The sequence below is a fragment of the Littorina saxatilis genome, linkage group LG12 (assembly GCF_037325665.1).
Source record: "Littorina saxatilis isolate snail1 linkage group LG12, US_GU_Lsax_2.0, whole genome shotgun sequence".
Taxonomy (NCBI): Eukaryota; Metazoa; Mollusca; class Gastropoda; order Littorinimorpha; family Littorinidae; genus Littorina; species Littorina saxatilis.
In genome coordinates this window covers 76,600,061-76,625,080 of record NC_090256.1, presented here as the reverse complement: position 1 = coordinate 76,625,080, position 25,020 = coordinate 76,600,061, and the positions used below count along the sequence as shown (strand labels likewise).

Here is a 25,020-nt window from a genome sequence, read left to right as displayed (position 1 = left end):
GGTAATCTAGTCCTGAGGAGGACCATTGTTTTTGTACCTAGGCCAGGCACGTGTTTCGACACTATTGTGTCTCATCAGTGGTCAGGAGGGACTGATGGCGAGAGTTGTCAACCCATGGTATCCAACTAAGAAGCAAACCACTCTCTGAATGGTAGCTTCTGTTGGCATGGGAGACTACCCTCATCTGACAACCCCAAGGGGATATCTGTGAAGGGAAACACTTTGATTTAAGGCCAAAGTGTGGAATTGATATTTATTAAGAAAGAATTTAGAAATTTAGACAAGTTTTAACCAAGAAATTAGGTTAAAACAAGGGAAATTTGAAAAAGCCTAAAGGGAGGTAACTCTGTACCAGCCTGCAGATCCAGAAATGGATACGCGAACAAGTTAGATCTAATTTTGAAAAGGTTAAACAGAAAAAGCGGTCAACTTTTCACTGCTGTTCAACACAGGACTTGGTAAAGAAGAAGTTTTCTGCAAGACTTGTTCAATTGGATCGCTTTAAAGGCGATGCAACTTTCACGGTGACCACATTATAAAACATCAGAAATTGTGAAAGAAACAATTGAAATTATATATATAAAACATCGATCAGAAGTTGTGAAAGAAACAATTGAAAGTCAGAAGAGACTTTCTTCTGAGATTTGGTAAAATCTCTTAGCAGAGCAAAAGAGAGAGGAAAAAAAATTGTGTCCCTTCACAGACAGACCTATTGGGGAAATCAGACCCTCCTCGGACGGGACCGAGTTTCACAAAGAGAATCTGCCCCGAGGGGCATATACATACACACACACACTCACACACACACACACACACACACACACACACACACACACACACACACACACACCGGCACACACATTCTGCTCTCTTCTTCTCCAAAAAGAGTTTGTTTTGGTATTTTGATTAATTACATGTACAAATTAACATAAGTGTGTGTTCAGAAGCTAATTTAGTCAAAAGGAACAAAATATTCCCGCTCAGCACTGGTAGCCCCCATCCTGAACTCAGGTAAAACGAGTTACTTCCCTTCGGGTCTCATTTATCCCTGACAGGATGCCTTGGTTTTCTTTCTGTGGGTAAGAAATCGATTTTTTTACATATTTAGAGCTTTTCGTAATGTGTTATTGATATAAGCAGATTCGCGATCGTCGATAATGATTTTTCATGGTGTTGTGTAATTTTTAAATTACAAAGGAATTGATATGTAAGACAGTTTCAAGCGAGCTATCTTTCGCGGGTGTATTTACTGTGCAAACAACTGTAAATATGGCAAAAGTGTCACGTGATAATCAACTTTGGCTACGAAGCAGACGATACTTTTTTCCGTAACCAGTTGGGAGTGATGCAACAATATCACGGTCTCCTTCCCACAGCAGTCTCAACATTTCGACTTGTTTTAACCTTAGAACGATGTCTTTATCATAAATGTGAAGAACAGAACGGAGATCACTGTCGAAGGCGGCCAATCTGCAATCACTTTCGTCTCAGTTCGTCTCTCAGAAACATTAGCGAAAAACATATGGGAGATAACTCTGTATTCTTGGTTTGATAGATTCCGCGCAGTAATTATGCACCCGGTCAGAGAGACATGCCGGCGATACGGCATGGACCGATGATTATCAGAATGTGGTAGCACCCAGGCCGTAGATTAGTAGTATGTGTCCAAGGGGAAGGATTTCCTTATCCTATGTAAAAGTGTGGGCGGTTTTATAGCGATCTTCAATATGAGCTAAGTTCTCAACTACAACAAGAAGTCTAGCTAAGTTCTCGTTACTCATTGTTTGTCTGTGCACTGTAAAGACCGTTGGGTCGATATATTTGTGAATGTATTGTTTTGTCAATAACAAACGTTCCAACAACCTACCCTTCTTTTTTTTTGGATCTTCAATAATTTATGTTTAACACGCGATGGAAGGTGTCCCTAAGGCTAATCTACGAATGTTTCCACATGTAAACATTTAAGTTTCAACCCCATGTGACTCTTTGACATGTGACCGATATATCAAAACAATCTTGATCGGCTATTCCAGCGCTGACACAAAAGAAAACAAAAACAAAAATAATGACATACCGTATGTCATTATTTTTGTTTAAATTTATTTAAAAAAAAACAAAAAAAAAACAACAATCAAAGCAAGGTACATGCTTTTTCCAGGGGTGGGGTTCCGGAACCCCTGGAACCCCCCCTGGGTCCGGCCCTGCTATTTAACGACGTATGTAAATAGCAGGGCCGGACCCAGGGGGGGGTTCCAGGGGTTCCGGAACCCCACCCCTGGAAAAAGCATGTACCTTGCTTTGAGTGGTTTTTGTTTTTGTTTTTTTTTAAATAAATTTTGTGTGTGTCTCTAACAAATTTTATTCAATGTGAAATCCGATGAGAAAAAGGTACCCCCCCCCCCCCCCATCCCCACCAACTCACGCTGACAGGCCTTAACCCTCAAAACAAGGCCCAGAATTCACCAGATTGCACAGATTTTAACCGTTTTTCAAATATTTTCCGGGGGAGCATGCCCCCGGACCCCCCTACTTCGCGCGCCTGCTTTGCAGGCGCGCGCTTGTGGCTTCGCCACTTCGCTGATTTGCCCCCCCCCCCCCCAAAAAAGAAGGAACCCCCCCCCCCCTTACAACTCATTTGGTCCGGCCCTGAATAGTTACCGCCCGCATCAACGTCAAAAATACGACTGTGAAGACATTAATTCTGTTCTTACTTTCTTCAACTACTACGACTAAGAGTCTTACGACAACCACAGCGACGATGACGACCACACTGCTGCTGCTGCTGCTGATGATGATGAGGTTGTTCTTGCAGTTGCAAGGGAGAAAACCGTTACAGTTCGTAAAACAAAAGCATTTATTTCCCTTGTTACGCTGTCTTCCTGATCGAGCTCACACACGACGTTTCGAACCTAGTAGGGTCTTCTATCCGTTTGTTTTGGATAGGGAATCGTAACATCTGTAGTTCTCTTTCTGTTCTATCGTCTGTCTTCTTCTTTGTATCTGTTTTGTTTATGTGCCTGAAGAAGACACTAGGCCCGGGTCTAGACGTCGCTGTTATTTGTTGTGTCTTCAAGTCTTTGTTTACACGTGAGTACAGTCTATTTTGGACCGTCGCGATATAACCTTCGTGGTTGAAAACGACGTTAAACACCAAATAAAAAAAGTTTATTTTGGTCTTTTTATTTATCGTTCTCACGCGCGGTTACCACAGTTCCTCTATTTACTAAATGTTAGTTTTAAAACACACATTGCGTTTACTCTGTATTGGTTGTGTGTCATTGACATTTAAAATGTATATTTTGATGTTCATCGTCGTCTTCGTCCACCCCCACTGCCTCCGCAGTAGGCTAAGTGCCCAGTTCTTGTTTGCAGTTGCCGCAGCAGTGGGTCACATCCTTCATGCACTCCCACATAAAGGGTATGAAACAGCAGCACATGGACACACGATACGCATACACGAACGAGCGAGCGTCAACAGACAAACAGACACAGAGACACGCGGGACGCAGACACAGTCGCTCACTCACACGCGGCGCGCGCACCCTGTGACCGTGCACACGCACGCACGCACGCACGCACACACGCATGGAGACCACACAAATGATAAAACAAAACAAGTCGCTTAAAGCGGCTTGATTAAAACATCAGCAAATGTGTAGGCTGAACAGGTAACTGAATAGTACACCACAAAATGTGCACTTACCCCGCGAAAGTGAACGAACAGGCAAAGACGATGGCACGATCGAGGTCCCACATGCTTCTCTATGGTGGTGATGACGTTGTTCTGACAGAACGGACACTGGACCTGCACAGGCGCTGGGGACCTCATGCACGTCACGTTTGCCGGAAGCCAGTGGGGCATCTGAAGTTGTACATGTACTGTAAGCAGATTCAAGCCGAGAATACATCTGGGACATTTTAATCTGTACCTGTACTGTAATCAGATTCAAGCCGAGTATACATCTGGGACATGTTAAGCTGTACAGTAAGCAAATTGAAGGCGAGCATACATCAGGGGCATTTGAAGCTGTACTTGTACTGCTAGCAGATTCAAACCGAGTATCCATCTGGGGCAATTTAAGCTGTACTTGTACTGCTAGCAGATTCAAACCGAGTATCCATCTGGGGCAATTTAAGCTGTACTTGTACTGCTAGCAGATTCAAACCGCCGGAGTATCCATCTGGGGCAATTTAAGCTGTACTACCTATACTGTAAACAGATTCTAGCCGAGAATCGGATGGTGGTGGTGGAGGTGGTGGTGGTGGCGGTGGTGGTGATGATGACGAATCTTTATGCATAAAATTATATCCGAAACTCTACCCCAAACCATTTGTTCAAAGTTCTCTTTGAAGAATTCACACCACCTTATGAAATTTAACACTCCTCTTCCTAGGATAGACTTATTTAAGTCTAGTCTAGTTTATTCAGGTGGTCGTCTCTGGAACGCTCTTCCGAATGCCTTACGGGAAGCTACCAGCACAGATTCTTTCAAAAACAAATATATATCCCATTTAATGAAAATAGTATATTCTTGATTGTTATGTCCTTTGGGACACAGTCACTCACTTTTGATTTATTGTTTTGTTCACGAAATTAGGCCAAAAAAAAAATAGGTGTGGTTACGGTAACATAGCCAAAAAAAATAGGGTAGGAAGGTAGGCAATCACTTTTTTTTTTTTTTAACTTTTTTTTCTAATGTGTACAAATTAAACCTACTTGACAGGGAAATAAGTGTGCGACTCGGGCGCTTTCGCTTTCATTGCGTTTTCTGCACTCGTTTTTTTCTCTTTTTTTTCTTTTTTTGACAAATGTAATAAAAAGTTATAGGGTCGGCCCCTAAAGGGTAGGTCGGGTTACCGTAACCACACCTATTTTTTTTTTTTTAGGCCTTATGATGTTCTGCATAATATCCATTGTCTTGCAGAGTTGATGTACTATTGCATAGTATTCTGACTCTAATTGACTTGCCGAAATTTTTGCTTTGCACCTGGTCATGAACATTTATAAACTACAATGTTTCATATAATGCGCTTATGTACATAAACTTATACTGTTTCACTAATTATGTATGTATGTAGTAGTAGTTATTATAGTAGATTTAGTCCCTCTTTAGGGCAAGGGCCAGATGCAAAAAAGTATACCAATGCTTATTCTGTTACCCTCGTAAAATAAAGAATTGTCATTGTCATTGTCACGTCATTGTCATTGTCTCTCTCTCGGGTCTGTCTCTCTCTCTCTGTCTGTCTGTCTGTCTGTCTGTCTGTCTGTCTCTCTCTCTCTCTCTCTCTCTCTCTCTCACACACATTTATGATCGACATGCTCCATGGAGAATTAAGAGAGTAAAACACATAGTAAAACCTACGTGGTTTGATGATGAATTACAAGATGCAATTGATCATCGTGATTTTTTAAAGTCAATCGGTAAAGAAGAGGAGTATAGAGAACAGAGAAATAAAGTTAATTCAATGAAACGATTAAAAAAAAGAAAGTATTTTCAAGACCTTGCTTCTTCAAAACGAAATTCAAAGAACATTTGGAAAGCAATAAATGAACTTACAAATAAAACGACTGCACCTACTTCAAGTTGCCTAAAGGACATATCACCTGATGATTTAAACACACATTTTTCCAAAATAGCTGAAAAGGTTATTATAAACGATAAAACAACCTTAAATAAATTGGAAGTTTTGGAAGACTTCTGTAAATCAAAACAAATTTCATCTCAGTTAAATATTCCTCCGCTTACGGTGCCTGAAGTATTTCACGCACTCACTCATTTAAAGCAAACGGGTACCCGGGGAATAGACGGGCTTGATGGAAGGATTCTAAAGTTATCAGCCCCTGTAATTTCTGACACCCTCACTTACATTTATAATCTCTGTTTAGAACAAAAATATTTTCCAATAGCCCTCAAGCAGGCTAAAATCATTCCTCTGTTTAAATCTGGCGAAAAGAAAGACCCCTCAAATTATAGGCCGATTTCTATACTGTCAGTATTATCAAAACCACTGGAACGACATATAAACAAACACCTATTATCGCACTTTGACCACAATCAATTATTTCACCCTAACCAGTCTGGATTTAGAGCTCATCACTCCTGTCACACTGCCTTAGTCTCTCTTGTTGATCAGTGGTTGGAAAAGATCAACGATAATGAATTTTGTGGAGCTGTTTTTGTAGATTTTGCCAAAGCTTTTGATGTAATTGACCACAAGTTGTTACTGAGAAAACTCACATTGTATGGACTCGGGATTGATTCTGTTGAACTTATAACTTCTTTTCTTAGTGACAGGCAACAGGCTGTATTCGCAAACGCCTCAGCATCAAGTATGCAGGATGTACGATATGGCGTAGCCTACCACAAGGGTCAGTTTTAGGCCCTCTCCTCTTCTCTATATACATAAATGACTTTCCCCTTCACATTGATAATTTATGTGAACTTTTTGCAGATGACACAACCATACATTCTAGTAACACCAATTTAAGTCGTTTATCAGAAACACTGCAAGAAAGTTTAAACCAGTTGAGTGAATGGACTGAGCTAAATCACATGTCCCTTAACCCCCAAAAAACAAAAAGCATGATAATAACAACTAGGCAAAAACGACAGAACATAACCTCAATATTTCACGATCTAACGATTAATGATAAACTTGTTGAAAAAGTCGACCATCATAAAGTTTTGGGAGTGACCATTGATAACAACCTGTCTTAGTCACACCACATCGAACAACTGTCTAAACAAGTGTCCAAGAAGGTTTATCTATTATCTAGAATCAAGCACTTTCTGAATTTGGAAGCCAGGAAATTATTCTTTAATGCTCATATTCAGTCTGTTATTGATTACGCGTCTACCTTGTGGGACTCGGCAAGTCAGTGAAAATTCATTCAAACCACTAATTAGATTACATAAACGAGCGCTTAAAGTAGTCTTAGTTAAAGAAAACAACCCTATCTGAGTTAGACTACATGAACTTAGGCATTCTTCCTCTGAAGGCAAGGCTAAGTTATAATAAAGGTACCCTTATGCATAAAATTATTCATGGATGTGTACCTCAAACCATATTTTCCAAATTCACGTTAAAAACTTCACGCCAATTGATGAGACTGAACATGCCTAGCCTCTGCCTAGGATTGACCTATTCAAATCTAGTTTAGTCTATTCAGGTAGCAGTCTCTGGAACACTCTTCCGACAATCCTACGGCAAACTAGCAGCACAAACGTTTCAATAAGACCAGATATACGTCTTATCTCATGAAGTCTAAATAAACATCTGTTGTCGCTAGAATGGTTGTTAAAACCAACAACCGGTGCTTTTTAACAATGTATTATTATTTTTATACACTGATTTTTTCGAATGCAGTGTATGTCAATGGGCATGGCATTCAGTACAGCTTTGTTGCGTCAGTGCAATCTACTCTATAATTCTTAACTCATGTCAAATGAACTTACATTTTTCATTTAAGCAATGTATTGTATGTAAATTGATGATAATTATGTTCTTACTTTCATTTTATTTTAATCATGTAGCAGTAGTTTTCTTTACTTGCTTATTCTTTTGCAATTTTAGACTAGTCCCTCTTTAGGGCGAGGGCCAGATGTAAAAAAGCAGATCACTGCTTACCGTCTATTACCCTCGTTAAATAAAGAATTGTTCTTGTTCTTGTTCTCTCTCTCTCTCTCTCTCTCTCTCTCTCTCTCTCTCTCTCTCTCTCTCTCTCTCTCTCTCTCTCTCTCTCTCTCTCTCTCTCTCTCTCAATATTAACTTGAGTGCTGAACATGCCCGGTTTATACGATAATTTTTTTTTTATATCACAATACTTACTTATGAGTAAATTAGGCTACAGATCCCTTATTTCAAAAATTCGGTAAACATAGTTCTATTGGGTCATGCAAAATGTACACAAAACAGCAACTGCAGCCAGTTTTACCCTCGTCTATATGATAAATGTTTAGAAGATAAAAAAAGATCTGGGCTGGGATTTGCAGTTCAGTTCGCGGTCATGACTTGAAAAGCTCGCAGTGAAGCTCGCATTTTTCATGGTCCGCCAACTTCGACCATTATTTTTAATATTCACTGAGACTCGGCATGTAACCTCTACATAATTCCTTTCTGGTTTTGTGCGTTTGTGTTTCGTTTCTTGTTTCGTTTTTCTCTTCTGTTTATCTGCTTGTGTGTTAGTCATTTACGATAAAAATTATTGCTTTTGTTCATTTTCAGGGAGACAATCTCATTGTTCTATTCATTAGTTTCTGGTACTTACTTCCCTTGAAGTGTAACTTTCGTACTTCCGGTCCTAAAACATGTGGATCCACACGATGTTTACGAAGTGGTGAAAGACGCCACTGCATCATCGCTTGCAGGTAAGCTGCTTTAGCCGCTGCTATGAGATTTGTGTTGGCTTGTTCGCCTTTTTAAAGATGGACAATCACGAAGAATTTGTTCTTAATTCCAAGCGAAAAGAGAGCGAGATACAGCAACTGAATTATGTTCCAACACTTTCACTTACGTTACAGTTGCAGAGCGTGCCAGTAACTTGTGTACGTTCAGTAACAGATTTGTCTTTGTTAAGAACTTCTGTAAGAATTAACAAGTTTTTGAATACTTGTGACTTTGCTACGGTTAAAGTATTTGTGATATAGTGTGGACACGACAGTGACAGGCTTTAACGAATCTAAGATTCTAAGAATCATAAAATCAACACACAAAGCAATGCTCAATGTTAGTTTGTGTTACAACTTAGTTTTTCTACTAAGTACTAGGTAAGCAGTGTTGCTTTCTAGTATTGAATCAGTTGACTTGCCTGTAGCACAACATCCACTAGGGTGACAGCCATCAACAATATCACGTAAACATGAGAGCCTTGCTATCTTGCAGGAAAGGGCAAGTTCTCGGAGTGTTTACTTTTACCATACTAGTACTACCTTTTAAAAGGAAAAAGCTGAAGCTTTAATTATGAATATGAGTGGTATGTCACCAAGTTGATTTTCATATTTTCAGATACATACAATTCACAGATAAGCGGATCTATAAATCTGAAGTTCACAATGCCAGCCATCTTTCCGCGTGGAGGAAAGCGTGTTCGTGAGGAGGTGAAGGATGACAAAGAAGAGGATCTGTTCAAGGTAAGTTGAAATTAAACTTCATATTGTTCTTGTAATCTGCTGCAAGAGTCAGCAATAAAAAAAATCAACAACTATCATTCACATCAGTGTCTTATCTCTGAGGTTGACCTTCGGTGGCTGTACTTTGTGTAATTGTCAACAAAACAAAAATTCATATTCCCAGACATAAAAATTAAGAAGGAGCACAAGTTAAAAACTTAAAAGTACAACAAGAGCAACAACAACAAATGTTTGATTAGGGTATTAATAATAATACTTAATAGTAATAATGACAGCTTATATATAGCGCGAACCACAGTAGTCTATGCTCTCCACGCTTTACATATTAACTATGCATAAGATTAAGAACATACTATTTATCATAACATCAAATACATATATATATACGAGTACAATAATAGTACTAAAATGATGAGAAAATAGTAGGGTCCTGGTAGGTCCTTGTTTGTTTGTTAATTTTTTCTCTCTTTTGCATAAATGAACATGTTAAGTTTGATTTTACGTGGTGTCTTTGCAGACTGCCGAGTCCTTGGCCCCGGGGCCAAAGTCAAAGGGGAGGAAGAAATTGAAACCTGTTCACCGGTCAAAGCACACACATGTGGAGGTTCTCAACTTTCAGGTATACATTTTACCTACTCAGTGTGCGTCTGCTGCAATGTAACACTTGTGTGTCTTTTTCAGAGATATAAGTTACAGTTGGTTGTGGTAACATCTATGGTTCTAGTTGACAAGAAAGTTTGTTTTTGGCTCACGTAAGTGTAGCCTATGCGATCGTAACTTTGTCTGTCTGTGCGTGTGTTTGTGCGTGTGTATGTCTGTGGTAGAAACTCTAACATTTGAAGACGTCACATTACATTGACGTCACATTATGACGTAAGAGGGTTAGACGTCACGCGAAGGAAGCACTGAAAGTCTCGGTCATTATTATTTTGAGCGGGCCGAGACTCTGTTGGCAGTCGTGTCCCTGTAAGTAGGCTACATGCAGACAGACAGATCTAGTGTCTCGCTTTCTTGCACAGTTTCACCTATAGATATGCTCTTTCTGTGTGGTGTGTGTTATGTGTGTATGTGTGACGGAGTGATTGAGTTTGTGTTACTGTTTGTCGATTTCTTACGTGAGCCTTGATGGCTTCGCCTCTTGTTTCTTCTTCAGTGTTGTGTGTAGCTGTGTGTGCATTTGTGTTTTTGACTGGTCAATATTTTATATCAACATTGAATCAGAAATGTCATGACAGAGTGCCCATAATAAAAAATAACTTTCTTTTTTGTTCATTTTTTTTATATAACTAAAAAGTTTAAGATAAAATGTCATTTTGTGCATTCATTTTCAACTTGTTGTACTTGTAGTCTGCTGACACTGATTACTAAAGATGACAAATCATTGTGTATATTATTCGTCAGCATGCTGTATTTCTAAGACGCAGAGTAAGGGTAGAGTGCTGCTGGGGGGTTAAAGAATACAAGTGGTTGTTTACATCAAGGGTGCAACTCTTCCGTCTAGGACGGAATTTCCGTTTTTCTCAGGAGGCTGCAGACGGATTCTTCTTCAAACGTGTTGACCTTGTTCTTTGTAGACCCTCTAGCAAGAGTGATGCAACCAAACACCTTCAAGTATAGAGGTTTTTCATGTTGTGCATCCTCCTCCCCCCCCCCCCCCCCTGCCAAATTTTGTTTCAGTTTTAAAACCAGGAGAGGCTCAAATAGCCCCTCTTAAAATGCTAACATTCATTTTTGGCTGGGTGGTTACAAATACTTTCAGGTTTACAAGATTGTTCATATTATGCATATCCGCAAAGCCTGTTTGTTCTGAAATAGATTTAGAGTCAAAAGAGGCCATTCAAATCCTCCCCGAAATACAAAAATTCGGGTGGGGGGCGCTGCCCCCCTGGACCCCCCAGCAAGGGCGCTGCCCCTGCACCCCGCCGGAGCCTTGACGGCCCCTGGACCACGACCTTTTCAGTTTTTGAGTCACTTGAGAAAAAGTGACTCTATGTAATCGGTCAGTGTTAGTCTGTCCGGCCGGCCGTCCGGCCAGCCGGCCGTCCGTCCGTAGACACCACCTTAACGTTGGACTTTTCTCGGAAACTATCAAAGCGATCGGGCTCATATTTTGTTTAGTCGTGACCTCCAATGACCTCTACACTTTAACGATGGTTTCGTTGACCTTTGACCTTTTTCAAGGTCACAGGTCAGCGTCAAAGGAAAAATTAGACATTTTATATCTTTGACAAAGTTCATCGGATGCAGGGCTGAGTTTTGGCGCTCGCCCGCTCGCCAGCGGCGACTTCAAATCGCGTCGGGCGAGTTCGAAATTCCTCTGAAATCGCCCGCCTGGCGAGTTCAAATTTCGATGAACGCAGTCGATCGGAACGGCCGGCGAACAAAGATCTCGCGCGGTTCGTCTGCTATAATATCGGACGCCATGTTTCTCGCGTCTAACGCGACCACCTCCGGAAGTTCCCCACTCGCATTCAAACTTCGTACTGTACGGCTGTGCACACGCTTGTAAACATGTGGAGATTTATTGACACTGTCACTCCCCCGCCGCAAAAAAAAACAGAGAACGGACGATGAAAAAAGAGGTAAAAAGAGACAGTATGATAACGAAACACGGCAGAGAAAATGGCAGGAAAGATGGAAGAGGACAGATACCGGCGAAGAAAGAGAATGGCTCGTGTACGACGACACGAAACAGGAGATGCATTGTGCTGTGTGTCGAAAAGGAGGTAAATTTGTGTTTAGAGATTTAGACCTGCTGGTGGTGTAACACCGTGTTATTGACTTTTTAAACTCATTTGTTCAACTTTACTTGTGATCAGAATGTGATACCAGGAGGTAAATTTGTGTTTAGAGATAACTCAGATTTAGATGTGCATTTGTTCAACTTGTGATCAGAATGTGATACTTTATGTATTAAATTAAAATGTTATGTGCCAGTGACTCGAGTGAGTTTGTGTGGACTTTCAGTAACTGTTATTCTTGCAATAGATTGTGATTTGTTACTTGTAGTTATGTGTAGTGTTAATGTGTGCCTGACTGCCAGGAGGTAAATTTGTGTTTAGAGATTTAGACCTGGTGGTGGTTTAACACCGTGTTATTGACTTTTTAAACTCATTTGTTCAACTTTACTTGTGATCAGAATGTGATACCAGGAGGTAAATTTGTGTTTAGAGATTTAGATGTGCCAAAGATTCTGCAACTTTTTAAGACTGGCAATTACGAGACAGAGTGAAAGTTAATGTGTGATTGTGTGACACTGAGAAAGGGGATGACTTGTGTGTGATTGTTTCCCTTTGCATGTAAATGATTAATGGTATGACTATATAATTATGAGGGTGTGCATTTGACTACTATGAGTGAGGTTAACTGAGTGACAGTGAGTGGGTGAATGTTGATTTGATAAAATGTTTTCTTCATTGAATTGATACTTTACTGTTTGCTTTGTTATTGAACCATAGTGAATAATTAAAGCACCCCAAACATACAAAGTTTGTTTGTCTTGTGTTTGTTTGTGGCATTTAAAATAAGCATGTGAGCATTGTTTGTATAAATGTAGGTTTTTGTGTGTTTGTCGCGGCCAACGCGCGATCTACGAGCCGTTGATATGGTTGGAAATCCCGGCTGGTTGGGGGCCGGTTGGAATTTTGGGGGGCCGGTTCAAATTTTGACTTACCGGCCCCCCTGGCCGGTAGCAAAAAAAGTTAAGGTACACCCCTGTCGGATGTGATTGAAACTTTGTAGGATTATTCTTTACATCAAAGTATTTACATCTGTAGCCTTTTACGAACGTTATCAGAAAAACAAGGGAGATAACTAGCCTTTTCTGTTCGGCAACACACAACTTAACGTTGGGCTTTTCTCGGAAACTATAAAAGTGACCGGGCTCAAATTTTATGTGAACGTGACTCCCAGTGACCTCTACACTTTGACGTCTGCTTTGGTGACCTTTGACCTTTTTCAAGGTCACAGGTATGTCTTGAAGGAAAAAAATTGAAATATCATATCTCTGAAACTATTCATCGGATTTGATTCAAACTTTATAGGATTATTCTTTACATCAAATTATTTACATCTGTAGCTTTTTACAAACGTTATCGGAAACACAGGGGAGATAACTAGCCTTTCCTGTTCGTCAACACACAACTTAACGTTGGGCTTTTCTCGTAAACTATAAAAGTGACACAGCTCTAAGAGTAACAAATGTTAGTGTGTCTACTGTTAAGATGATTGCTTCGAAAAAAAATTAATGATGCTAGTTTATGTGAATTAAGTTATTGATGGGGTTTGTTTATGTGAGATTAATGAGAGTATTTTTAATGCCAAGGTAAATATTTTGTTGCTCGATCCATGCAATCTCATTCTTCAGGTATGCATTGTGTTGTGAATAGCAATTTCTTCCTGTCCATCTGATGCCTCATATAATATTCAGAACTGCGAAAGTGACTCGATCGAGCGTTTGCTCTTCTTGTTGAATTTTCCAGCATTTGCACCCATGTTACATTAATTGAGAGCTTGCATTCGCCAGACGCTGTCTGAAGGCCTGGTGTTGCTGGGGCGGGTGAAGGAGGTGCAGGACTACCGGGTGATGGTGTCGCTGCCGCACGGTCTGCTGGGCACGCTGCCAATCACCGCCATCTCTCACGCCTACAGTCAACGCCTGCAGGCTCTGGCCGACTCTGACAAAGATGACAGTCAGGTAGGATCTCTGTTAACCCTTTTTCTCCCTTAGCATTGTGTTGTCCTATACCATTGTTGTTATAATCGTTTACAGGCAGGCAGGGTGTGCCGAAGAATATTTTCCATTCTTATGTAATATTTGAATGGACAATAAAGTGCTGTTATTGTTATTGGTAAGGAACTCCGTCAATATCACTTTTTTTTAAATCGTAGCAAAGTAGATACTGCCACTTGTTTAAACTTATAAATGCTCAATGTCAAAACCAACAGAAAGGAACTAGAAATGGAAAAAGTTATACATTTGTCATTGCTTTACCCTCCTCTCTCAAAAGTACAGTGAAAGTCATCGTCTGTCTGCAAACATTAGCTGACTGAGGACGGTGACAGTCCGTTATTAGTTTGGGAGAAAATATAAAGATAAGTTGTAATCAAGAAGCCTGTAATTGCAATTAAATTACATATCTTATCTCGACTCACATCTAGCATTAACCTCTGGTTTAAGTGCCGGGACGCTGAACTACGCTTCACCCCTTAAGGGGAAGTAACCCTAAAAAAGAACAGCCTAGACCCCGTAAACTGGGTCACAGGTCAAGGCCATACCGTCACGTGACTGAGCACGCGAGACCGCCGCCGCCATATTGGAATACTTCACTCTTTCCTCAGCGGTCCTAGCGCTAGGACGTTGTTCTCTCGAGCTACGCATTTTGGCTTTCAGCCTGCTGCCTGGTTGGCAGTTTATCTTCACCCCGGTTCTTCTTCACGGTCTCTGCTTCTACGGCTGTATTGGTGAGATCGTTCTTTGTTTGTTTTACTTGAATTTTTGCCTTGTGTCCGTCAACTTTGTTGTTGTTGTTCTACTCTCTGTGAGTTGTTTTCAACATGACGGACAAAGAGAAGATAAAGCCTAATACTCGACAGTTAGTTGCTGATTCTTCCCCTGCTAGCAGTCAGATAAAGATAAACCCAAAGGGACAACGGTTACTCTTGTAAAACCGGTGTCTAATTTTTCGCTTTCGGTTGATATTGTTGTACCAGCAAGCCCTACCATGCCTGTTCTAAAAGAATCTGTAACAGGAGTAGGGCTCGTTCGGCTAAGCCTAAGAAGAGTGATAAGCAAGATTTCTCTTCCCTTTTCTCTTCTTTCTCCTCGCATATGTATACCATGTTTTCTCAACAGCAGCAACTTGCCGCCGATCTACAGGCTACGCGAGATGAGTTGCGTTCGCTGCCCAAGGGTGTTGGCGATGTTTCTTCACTTTCCCACATCCGGTTGCCTCCTTCGGCCACAGTCACGTCAGCGGACTTGCGGGCGGGAGAACTGGCGCACGCCAGCTTCGGAGAGATGGTCCCTCGGGACACTGTTGCTTCTGCGCAGCAGGCACTCTCCTCAGGTACGTTGGGTTCGCCGGTAGCCAGGCTCTTTGGCGAAAGCGTTCCGCATAGACCGCAACTAGTAGCTCCCCCGCCTCATAGGTCAGGGAGTGAAAGTTCGACATACCTGGGGCAAACGACTCACACGAAGCGGAGCTCATGGGGTGTTGACGCGGGAATGCAATCGATGTTACATGGGTTCGCCGGTAGCCAGGCTCTTTGGCGAAAGCGTTCCGCATAGACCGCAACTAGTAGCTCCCCCGCCTCATAGGTCAGGGAGTGAAAGTTCGACATACCCGGGGCATACGACTCATACGAAGCGGAGCTCACGGGATGTTGACGCGGGAATGCAATCGATGTTACATTGATCTGGAGACCAAGGTGCACACGGGCTGTCTATGACTTCCCCCGTCGGTGTACTTGCGTCACCACTTCCGCCTGGGCAGGAAGTTTGGCTCCATGCAGGCTCTGCACCGAAGTTCTACTTCCGGTTTGCAGTCAGCCTCGCTTCCGGTTGATCATGTCCAAGACTCGGCGAGTCCCGCGGACTTTTCGTCTCATACGGAAGTGGAGTCGGAGCTCGACGATCATCTCTCATTCTATGATGACGACGTTGAGTTCCAATTACCGTCAAAGCTGAAGCCAACCTTAGCTATTGCAGCACGGGTCGCTTACAATATGTTTCTGACGGCGTTGTTTCATAGGCTTGACTTGTCTTACCCCCACCATCAGCGGTGGGTGACTTCCGCCCAGCACCAACAGCAGCTGAAGGTTTTCAGTTCTCTGAGTCTTCTTTAGTTGCTTATGAGCTCTCTAATATTTTAGCAAGCTTTCCAGGCACGGCGAGCTCCCTGACTGTCGGCACGGTGCCTCTCCTCTCTGCTCATGGTCAGGCCCCAGTCGCTGCTAAGCCTTGGCTTGCCACTGTCCTACTTCCACAGGCTAGTGTATCTGCCCTTGCGCGCAGGTTTTCACTCAGCCGTCGGCCTCAGAACCTTATTGACACTTTTGCCCTACTGAGTGCAGCGCTTCCGGTCACGCCGTAGCTGTCCACTCTTGGGGAGGACGGTTACCGTCAAGACAGACCTTGTGTCTACACAGAAGGTTCTCTTATTGGTTTGGAAGAGACAGGCAGGTACCCTCTTGATCTTGCCTCTCTCTCTGAGACACTCCTTTGGACACTCTCTCGTTCTAGTAGGTCTTCCCTGGATCCGTTTGAGTTCCGGAATGACGCAAGTGTTAAAGACGTTTCGACCTTAGCTAAGGTCAACACTGAGCAGAGGTCTGTCCCGACACGCCGTTTCTCCCACGCCGTGTTTACACGAGGTCTCTCACTTCCGATTAGCATCAGTTCGCACCACCACGGTGTTGCGGGTACTTCTGCACTGGAGTTTTTCGGCTACTTCTGGTTCGTCTTCCGGCGTTCCGTGTAATCGTAGCACTTTGTTCTTTCCTGTCCGCAACTTACGACGTCAACCCTTTGGGGTTCTAGGTCGTTGGGGGCAGTGATGCCTTGTATCTTACTTCCTGTTCAGCTTCGCCTGTCTCGGATGATAAGGTTTTGTACGTGATGGCATCTTTTATACAGTTTGCATCGGTCCCCGCGTCTGACCTTTGGTTTTTCATCGATGAACAGACTAGTTCTGGTTTTTCGGCCAAACTCAGGGTTACTCTCGATTTGGCAGCAAAATTAATTCCAGGTTTTTTTCTTGAAGACACTTCGTCTTTTGAATCTTTTGACAGGTTGGCTTCCTGGTTTTCGGTATGCCGACCAGTAGTTGCTTTGATTTCTGTTTTTGGCTTTGTTACGTAGTCATTTGCCTACAAGCAGACTGACCTACGGGCACTGCGGCTTCAGCCGTTTTGTTCATGCCACTCCAGGCTTCGGCCTTTGTGTTTCCCGCACGTTCGGTTGCTGACGTTCAACCAGAATCGCGGCTTCCTCGTACTATCTCCATCTGCTCATGCATGGACTGGAGAGGATAACTTGTAGTCAGTTGGACTTATCGTTTTCTGTTTCGCTGAGCACACAGACCTCTTTTTATCACGAAACTTTTTTGAATTACTACGAGTCTGATCAGCATTCTACTTAGGTAGAAAGCGGATGACAGACTTTGTTTGAGATAGACGGTCATTCACGACAGCTGTCGGCCTTTGAATGCACTCTTTTTTGGCCTCTTTAGGAGGTCGTTTCGGACTTTCTTTTAACTTCTTCTGTTTTGGCAAGAAGATTTAAAGTCAGTTTGTGGGCAACAGGACTGCCGGTTTTGGCACTCTTGTTTAACTTACTCGACGGGTATTGACAGTCCAGTTCATAGCCATGGTCTTTCTTTGGCTTTTTCTGTCACAACCCATGAGGGTTATATTATGAGTCCTTGTCTTTCTTAGACTTGGACTCTTAACGCAGGAAGCAGGACTGCGTCATACACTCGGTCTTGCTTGGGTAGACACTCAAAGCAGGTCATGCACCAGTAGTAGCCTACTTTTGGCTAATCGTTTGGATCAAGCTGGATTCACAGCTTGGTTCTTTGGAGGTGTTTGTCCCTTATAGTTTAGGAACTTCAGGGACACTTATGCTCTATCTTGAGGGTTTTTTCCTCGCCAATGAGGGCTTGATATCTTGTACTCAGGTATCACCCGTTTATCGGGAGGAGATCGGTCACGTCTTTCTTGAGCTGACGTCTATCTCCTAGGCCTGGGGGGCTTCACGCCTTCCCGAGGTCTCACATACTTTCACATTATGTTTTGACGGTAGCCTACAGGGTTCGTCCTATTCAGTTTTGAGCGGACAGCCTTACGTACTGATCGTTCCGTGTTCGGCACAACAGCAAGCGCCCACTTTGACGCTTGCTCCCTTCCTTGTCGATTAAATTTTCATAGCTACTTGCTCAGTAGTGAAAATTAAGTTAAGACTTTTGCCGCTTTTGCTTAAGCCGCATTGGTTTGTTGATGAGCAATCTCGGTTCATTTTTTGATGAGAGGTTGCAGTCTCGCCGGTCTACAAATTATTTCCTTTGTTTACGGTTTTAAGACGTTCTTTCGACTCTTCTTTGTAAAGAGTCTAGTTTGTCAGATGGTTTTTTGTCTTGCATCTTTTCATTGAACAAGGGACAAGTGTTTGTCTCTGGTTCATTACGAACATTAGCGTCTACCTCATGGGACTATGGTGCTGTGGTTTACTCAAGCCATAATCCTTTAGTGCTTCACTCCTCGGAGGGTGTTTCACTTGTGGTCATTTGGAACTCTTTGTTCTATTCAGGCGGGAGACGCACAGGTTCGTTTTGTTTTACTCGCTCGCATCGGAAGACATGTCTTGTTGTCTTCCGAACTTTCACAGCTCTCTTTTGAGTTAGGACTGTCTTCCTGGTCTTGCTGATTGCAAGAGATTGTTCACTCTTTTCGTCAGCTACGATCAAGACAGGTCAGTGAGGTTGGCGCTCTTTTCGGCTTCTGGAAGACGTAACTCACGAATCTTAAGGCCACGGTTTTTCACTCGGCTGTTTCACTCAGGTCTCAACAGACTTTATGTGAAAGGGTTATTTATCTAATTTGACCTTATCTGGTGGTTTTTTAAAAAAAAAAAAAAAAAAGTTCACGAGGATGCTAAGATGTTCCACGAACTTTTGTTGTTGACGGAAGACGATGTTTCATTAGTCTGGAGAAACATCGTTCAGAACTAGACAAGACATTTCTCTTTTTACGCCCAGAGTGAAAAGGGCCCTGTCTTCAAGCCTTTTGTCTTTTCTTTTTCAGTCCCAGCTTGGGATTTCTTTTTTTTTTTGGAGTTCTTTTGAGGAGACATAGAATTTTTGAGACATGCAAGCCTTTCTTTTATAGGAAGGCTCGTATACTCTTTTTTTGTCGGTGCTCACTTCTCCTTGATGGGGCAGTGATTTACGTACTTTTTGGGTCTCACGCAAGATATTGAGTATTTTGGACATACTCATTCTTGCATGGCTCATTTTGGAGTGCCAGACCAGTTCTTTGGTTCTTTCGTTTTGGACGGATAGAATCGAATTTGTGCAAGGAAGCACTGGCTAGATGGGCTTTCACACTCATTAAACAAGCTTATGAGTGTGGCAGTCAATGGGGGGGGGGGGGGGGGGGGAGCGTTCTGTCCTTCCTCTGAGTTCGCCTAGAACTCATGGGGCCTGAGCTTGGGCTCTTTTATTCGGCGGTTCTGCGACCAGGCAAATCTCGATCGGCCTCACATAGGTGTTTTGGACGTTTTTTAGGACGTCTTTCTTTATTACTTTTGGCGGGTTTTCTAATACCCGCTGGGATGGTAGTGGTTGCTTACCAGTCATGGTTGAAGCAGGCCGGTTTCTTACCAGAAATAAGTGAGTTTCACTGAGAATCTGTTTACTCGTCAGGATGGGACCAACACCTTTCCGGCTTTGGTAGCCGCAGGGCAGGTTCTCTCCAACTTGTAGAGTGAGTTTCTTTCCCACCACCTACATTAGCAATCTGCTAGATGTGAGTCGGGATAAGATATGTAATTTAATCGAAAATTTTATAAGTAAATTTTGATTTGATTAATATACTTACCCGACTCACATCCTTAATACCCTCCCGCCTACCCCGCTCTAATTTACCCTAAAAATGAATGTTTCGCTTCGTTTCGAGTGAAGTATTCCAATATGGCGGCGGCGGTCTCGCGTGCTCAGTCACGTGACGGTATGGCCTTGACCTGTGACCCAGTTTACGGGGTCTAGGCTGTTCTTTTTTAGGGTTACTTCCCCTTAAGGGGTGAAGCGTAGTTCAGCGTCCCGGCACTTAAACCAGAGGTTAATGCTAGATGTGAGTCGGGTAAGTATATTAATCAAATCAAAATTTACTTATAAAATTTTCGATTTTTGTAACCCATTAGCTGTAAAGTTAAAAAACAAAGGATTACTGTACTCACCGATACAAGAACGACACAAGACGGAACGAATTTTCGCTTATGAAAGTTTCATCAGGAAATACAAGAACACAAAAGACAACAAAAAGCAGACGCAACACGGAACGAACAAGGTTTGAAAGAAAATGGAGGGGAAACACGCAAAAAAGGGAAGGAACTCTAGGAACGGAAATGAATGAAAGGGGAGAGAAGTGGTTGGATGATGTCATGGGCACAGGCATACTAGACTAAAAGTGATACATTAGCTGTATGTTTTGCTGTAACAATCTTTTATTGGAACTTATTTACTGTATGCATTACTGCAGCACAGATCTGTTAAGATTTCTTATACAGGTGTAACCTAGGTATTTCCTGAAACCAGAACAGCATGCCACAGGTAGTTGTTCTTCATCTTTTCGTCTCTGTTCATTTATTTCAGGAGGTAGCATCGCCCAAGGAGCTGTTCAGAGTTGGTGATGGTGTCCCGTGTTGCATCACCAAGGTGACCACCAAGGGCAAAAAACGTCTGGTGGAGTTGTCCTGCGACCCCAGAGTGGTCAACAAAGACCTGCCTGTCATGGCACTCAAGGCTGGCTGTGTAAGGACTGTTATTATATTCATTGTTTTAGTCACCGCAAGGGCATCATTTCTACTGAAACTTTAAAAGTGTTAGTATTCACCAGGAAATCCTGAACTTTTTTTGCAGGTCTGAACAATGAATTCGAAGAAGAAACTGCATACTGCAAAGAAAGTGCTGTGGTGAATATATGATGGTGTACAGCGAAGATGAGTTGTTAATTTTTATTTTTTTTATACTTTTTTTTTATTGATGGTGTTCAGGTTTGTATGGGTTGTGACAGAGTGAATACTCTTGAGGCAAACTTTCCCACATGACTTTATATGGTAGTCACTAACAAGGGGTCTGTCTGAAAGGAAAATTTGCCTCAATAAATCAATCAATCAATATGAGGCTTATATCGCGCGTATTCCGTGGGTACAGTTCTAAGCGCAGGGATTTTTTTTTATGCAATTTATATCGCGCACATATTCAAGGCGCAGGGATTTATTTATGCCATGTGAGATGGAATTTTTTTTTACACAATACATCACGCATTCACATCGGCCAGCAGATCGCAGCCATTTCGGCGCATATCCTACTTTTCACGGCCTATTATTCCAAGTCACACAGGTATTTTGGTGGACATTTTTATCTATGCCTATACAATTTTGCCAGGAAAGACCCTTTTGTCAATCGTGGGATCTTTAACGTGCACACCCCAATGTAGTGTACACGAAGGGACCTCGGTTTTTCGTCTCATCCGAAAGACTAGCACGTGAACCCACCACCTAGGTTAGGAAAGGGGGGAGAAAATTGCTAACGCCCTGACCCAGGGTCGAACTCGCAACCTCTCGCTTCCGAGCGCAAGTGTGTTACCACTCGGCCACCCAGTCCACCCATAAAAGCAAGTGTATACACCCATACAAACCCGACTGAGTTATTTCCGGAATTTGTCTATTTCATTTTGTATTTTATCTATTTTTTAGATTGCATGTAAGGCCAAAAAAAAAAAAATGTGTCTGTTTCTGGTCACCCGACCGACCCTAAATTTCAGCGCCGACCCTAAACTTTTTTTTTCCAAACTCAATTTTTTTTTTTTTTTTTTTTTTTTTTTTTGGTGGTAAAGGACAGGGTGAGAAAATGAACAACAAAAACGTGTGAAAACGAAAGTCCACTGACGATTTGTAAATGTGTTGAGTGTCTTGTCTCTATGTATAGTGAATCCAGTCTCTATGCGCAATTTTTAAAGTTAGTTTTATTGGTCTACATTTGGGGTAAAAATAAAAATAAAAATAAAAAATCCCTACCGACCGACCCTATTTTTTTTTGCCATGTTACCAGAAACAGACAATTTTTTTTTTTTTTTGCCTAAGCTTACTCAAGTCTTAATACTCCGTGAGTAAGGTGTTCGATAATTTTGTTTCTTGCTAGGTGCTGTATGGAGCCGTTCAGAGTGTTGAGGAGCACGGCTGTATGATGGACGTGGGTATTCCAGGTATCCAGGCCTTCCTGACGGACACAGGCCTGTCAGCTGAAGGTAAGTCTAGTGCCTTATCCCCCTCCATGTGTACACGCAAGCACAAGACCAAGTGCACACAGAAAAGATCCTGTAATCCATGTCAGAGTTCAGTGGGTTGTAGAAACACAAAAATACCAAGCATGCATCCCCCTAAAGAGGCATATGGCTGCCTACATGGCAGGGTAAAAACAGTCATACACATTAAAAAAAAAATTGTGCAAAAAAAAAAAACCACACACGAGTGTACGTGGGACTTTTAGCCCATGAACGCAGAAGAAGACGATGCGGGTAACCCAGGTATCCAGGAATTAATGGCTGACACAGGCCTGTCAGCTGAAGGTAACTCTTTACACGACAGGTGTGTGATGTTAGATGTGCAGGGGTCGACACTAACTTATTTGGCCTGGGGCCACACTGGCCCCAGAGATGGAATTTGCTGGGGCGGAAAACAAAAATCTGGGCCCCACTCTTATTCATGCTAAGTATATATACCTTCAGAATCACCACTTTTTCCAAGTGGTTCTCCGCTATAAGATCTGCACGGGCGACAATGCATTGTCTGTTTTTCTTCATCGTACTGAAGCCAGGCAAATTCTTTCAACCATTATTTTGACATTGAAATTACGACAGCGCTTCGCGCTTTTGGCTGCATCGGTCTCCTTTTTTCATTTCTCTCCACCCTGTTCTTCTTTCCATGTCTTTTTACACCAGGGATGTGTCGTCACATTTTGCGTTTGGCATTTGAAGGCGATACTTATCTCTCACGCTAAAGAGCGCAATCTGGGAGTTATTTCCCTTGCGGCATTGTCCTTCGACGATTTCAATGTGTGTTTTTTTCTTGACTGCGGCATTGATCGTAACGCAAATTTTAGTGACGACTTTGACTGGCGATATTTAGTGATTGGCTCTGGCATTAGAATTTTCGGTTTGTCATTGTTGGAATTTATCCTGGGGCGGAGTGGGCCCTAAGTTTCGGCAATGTTTGGGGCGGAACACAAAACTCTGGGGCGTTCCGCCCCCGCTAGTGTCGAACCCTGGATGTGGGTATCCCAGGTATTTAGGCCTTTCTGGCCGACACAGGCCTGTCAGCTGAAGGGAAGTCTCTTAACACGACAGGTGTGGGATGTTAGATGTGGGAATCCCAGGTATTTAGGCCTTTCTGGCCGACACAGGCCTGTCAGCTGAAGGGAAGTCTCTTAACACGACAGGTGTGGGATGTTAGATGTGGGAATCCCAGGCATTAAGGCCTTCCTGGCTGTTAAAGTCATGTCTTGTGAAGTTATATCTCTTTACGAAACAAGTATGGGCAACATTCTGTATTCACGGTTGATTCAGCTGTCAGACTGTTCTCTGTGTTTACTTCTCTCTCGCTCTGTCTGCAGTCATCTCTCTCGCTCTCTCTCTCTCTCTTGCTCTCTCTCTCTCTCTCTCTTGCTCTCTGTCTCAGTCTCTCTCTCCCTCTCCCTCTCTCTTTCTCTCTCGCTCTCTCTGTCTCTCTCTCTCGCTCTCTCTCTCTTGCTCTCTCTCTCTCTCTCTCTCTCTCTCTCTCTCTCTCTCTCTCTCTTGCTCTCTCTCTCTCTCTCTCTCTCTCTCTCTCTCTCTCTCTCCCTCTCTCTCTCTTCTCTCTCTCTCTCTCTTGCGCTCTCTCTCTCTCTCTTGCGCTCTCTCTCTCTCTCACGCTCTCTCTCTGTCTCTGTCTCTCTCTCTCTCTCTCTTGCTCTTGCTCTCTCTCTCTCTCTTGCGCTCTCTCTCTGGCTCTCTCTCTCTCTCTTGCTCTCTCTCTCTCTCTCTCTTGCGCTCTCTCTCTGTCTCTCTGTCTCTGTCTCTCTCTCTCTCTCTCTCTCTCTCTCTCTCTCTCTCTCTCTCTCTCTCTCTCTCTCTCTCTCTCTCTCTCTCTCTCTCTCTCTCTCTCTCTCTCTCAAGGACAGGTTGTTAGACAGGCAATGTGCCTTAAACCTTTATCCTTGTAATATAAAGTTCATTCGTTCTCTCTTATTCTCTTTCTCATGCTTTATGTTCTCTCTGTGTCTCCCTTGTGTATTCTTTTATGCCATTCAATTTATCTATATTTTATTTATCCTCATTAACTGATTACTAAGTGAGCATATTTAATTGTGATGGCAGAGACGCAGAGGTCAGTAGGAAGATGCATGTGGTGCACAGTGACCCCTGAAGCTGGTCTTGAGGTCATTGCCAGGGAAACCAGGGTGATCAAGGTCACAGCAACTGATGTTCTGGAATCTGAGGTAAGGATAATCTGCCTATTTTTCACAAGGGCGGAACTGGGTGAGTGTTTTTTTGTGTTGTATTGTTTCTTTTCAGAGGTAATCGTTGATAAACATTTTGTTTATTTCTAATGAGGTCTCTTGTAGTGTCACTTTTTCCCTCTGTTTTCACTTGGGGAGGGGGGGGGGGGGGGGGGGGGGGGGCTGGCTATATCTTTTATGAACAAGAGTTTCCAACTATTAGATAATAAAGTATCCTCATTCAGCGCATGACCAATCAATCAGAGAATTGTTCAAACATTTTGCCAAAAAATAGTAAGCAAGAGCCTAGTTCTTTCACTTCAAAGGAAGATTTGCAAATGTGGTTAGCAACAAAAATATATTGATTGCCTTTGAATTGAATGGTATTGGAAATTGCTGTTGATACGCTGCTGTTTTGTTTCAGGTCAGTCCACAGTCGATTCCTTCCTTCGATTGTCTGCATCCGGGCATGAAGGTCAAGGTCACTATAGAAAAGGTAACGACGCAGTGCCCTGTCCTTTGATTCTTTGTAATGATTGGAATGCTGTGTGAAGTTAGTTTCTTTTGTTATTTCTATGGTAGAGAGTGCACACAGATGTGCTTGTGGGTCCTCTGTTGTTGGTTTTTTTACTTCC

The 25,020-nt window shown here is 42.5% G+C and overlaps 1 protein-coding gene across 1 annotated transcript in view; it reads left to right on the top strand.

Annotated features, from left to right (window-relative positions):
* The first annotated feature begins 8,302 nt into the window (after positions 1-8,302).
* The window catches only part of LOC138982806 (protein RRP5 homolog), a 55,875-nt gene continuing 39,157 nt past the window's right edge, over positions 8,303-25,020 (top strand). Inside the window, exons 1-8 of the mRNA XM_070356157.1 lie at positions 8,303-8,369; positions 9,007-9,131; positions 9,649-9,750; positions 13,657-13,827; positions 20,501-20,659; positions 22,052-22,157; positions 24,264-24,385; positions 24,810-24,881. Coding sequence (XP_070212258.1) covers positions 9,054-9,131; positions 9,649-9,750; positions 13,657-13,827; positions 20,501-20,659; positions 22,052-22,157; positions 24,264-24,385; positions 24,810-24,881 — 810 coding nt within the window. The 5' untranslated portion in view covers positions 8,303-8,369; positions 9,007-9,053. The remainder of the gene's footprint in view (positions 8,370-9,006; positions 9,132-9,648; positions 9,751-13,656; positions 13,828-20,500; positions 20,660-22,051; positions 22,158-24,263; positions 24,386-24,809; positions 24,882-25,020) is intronic.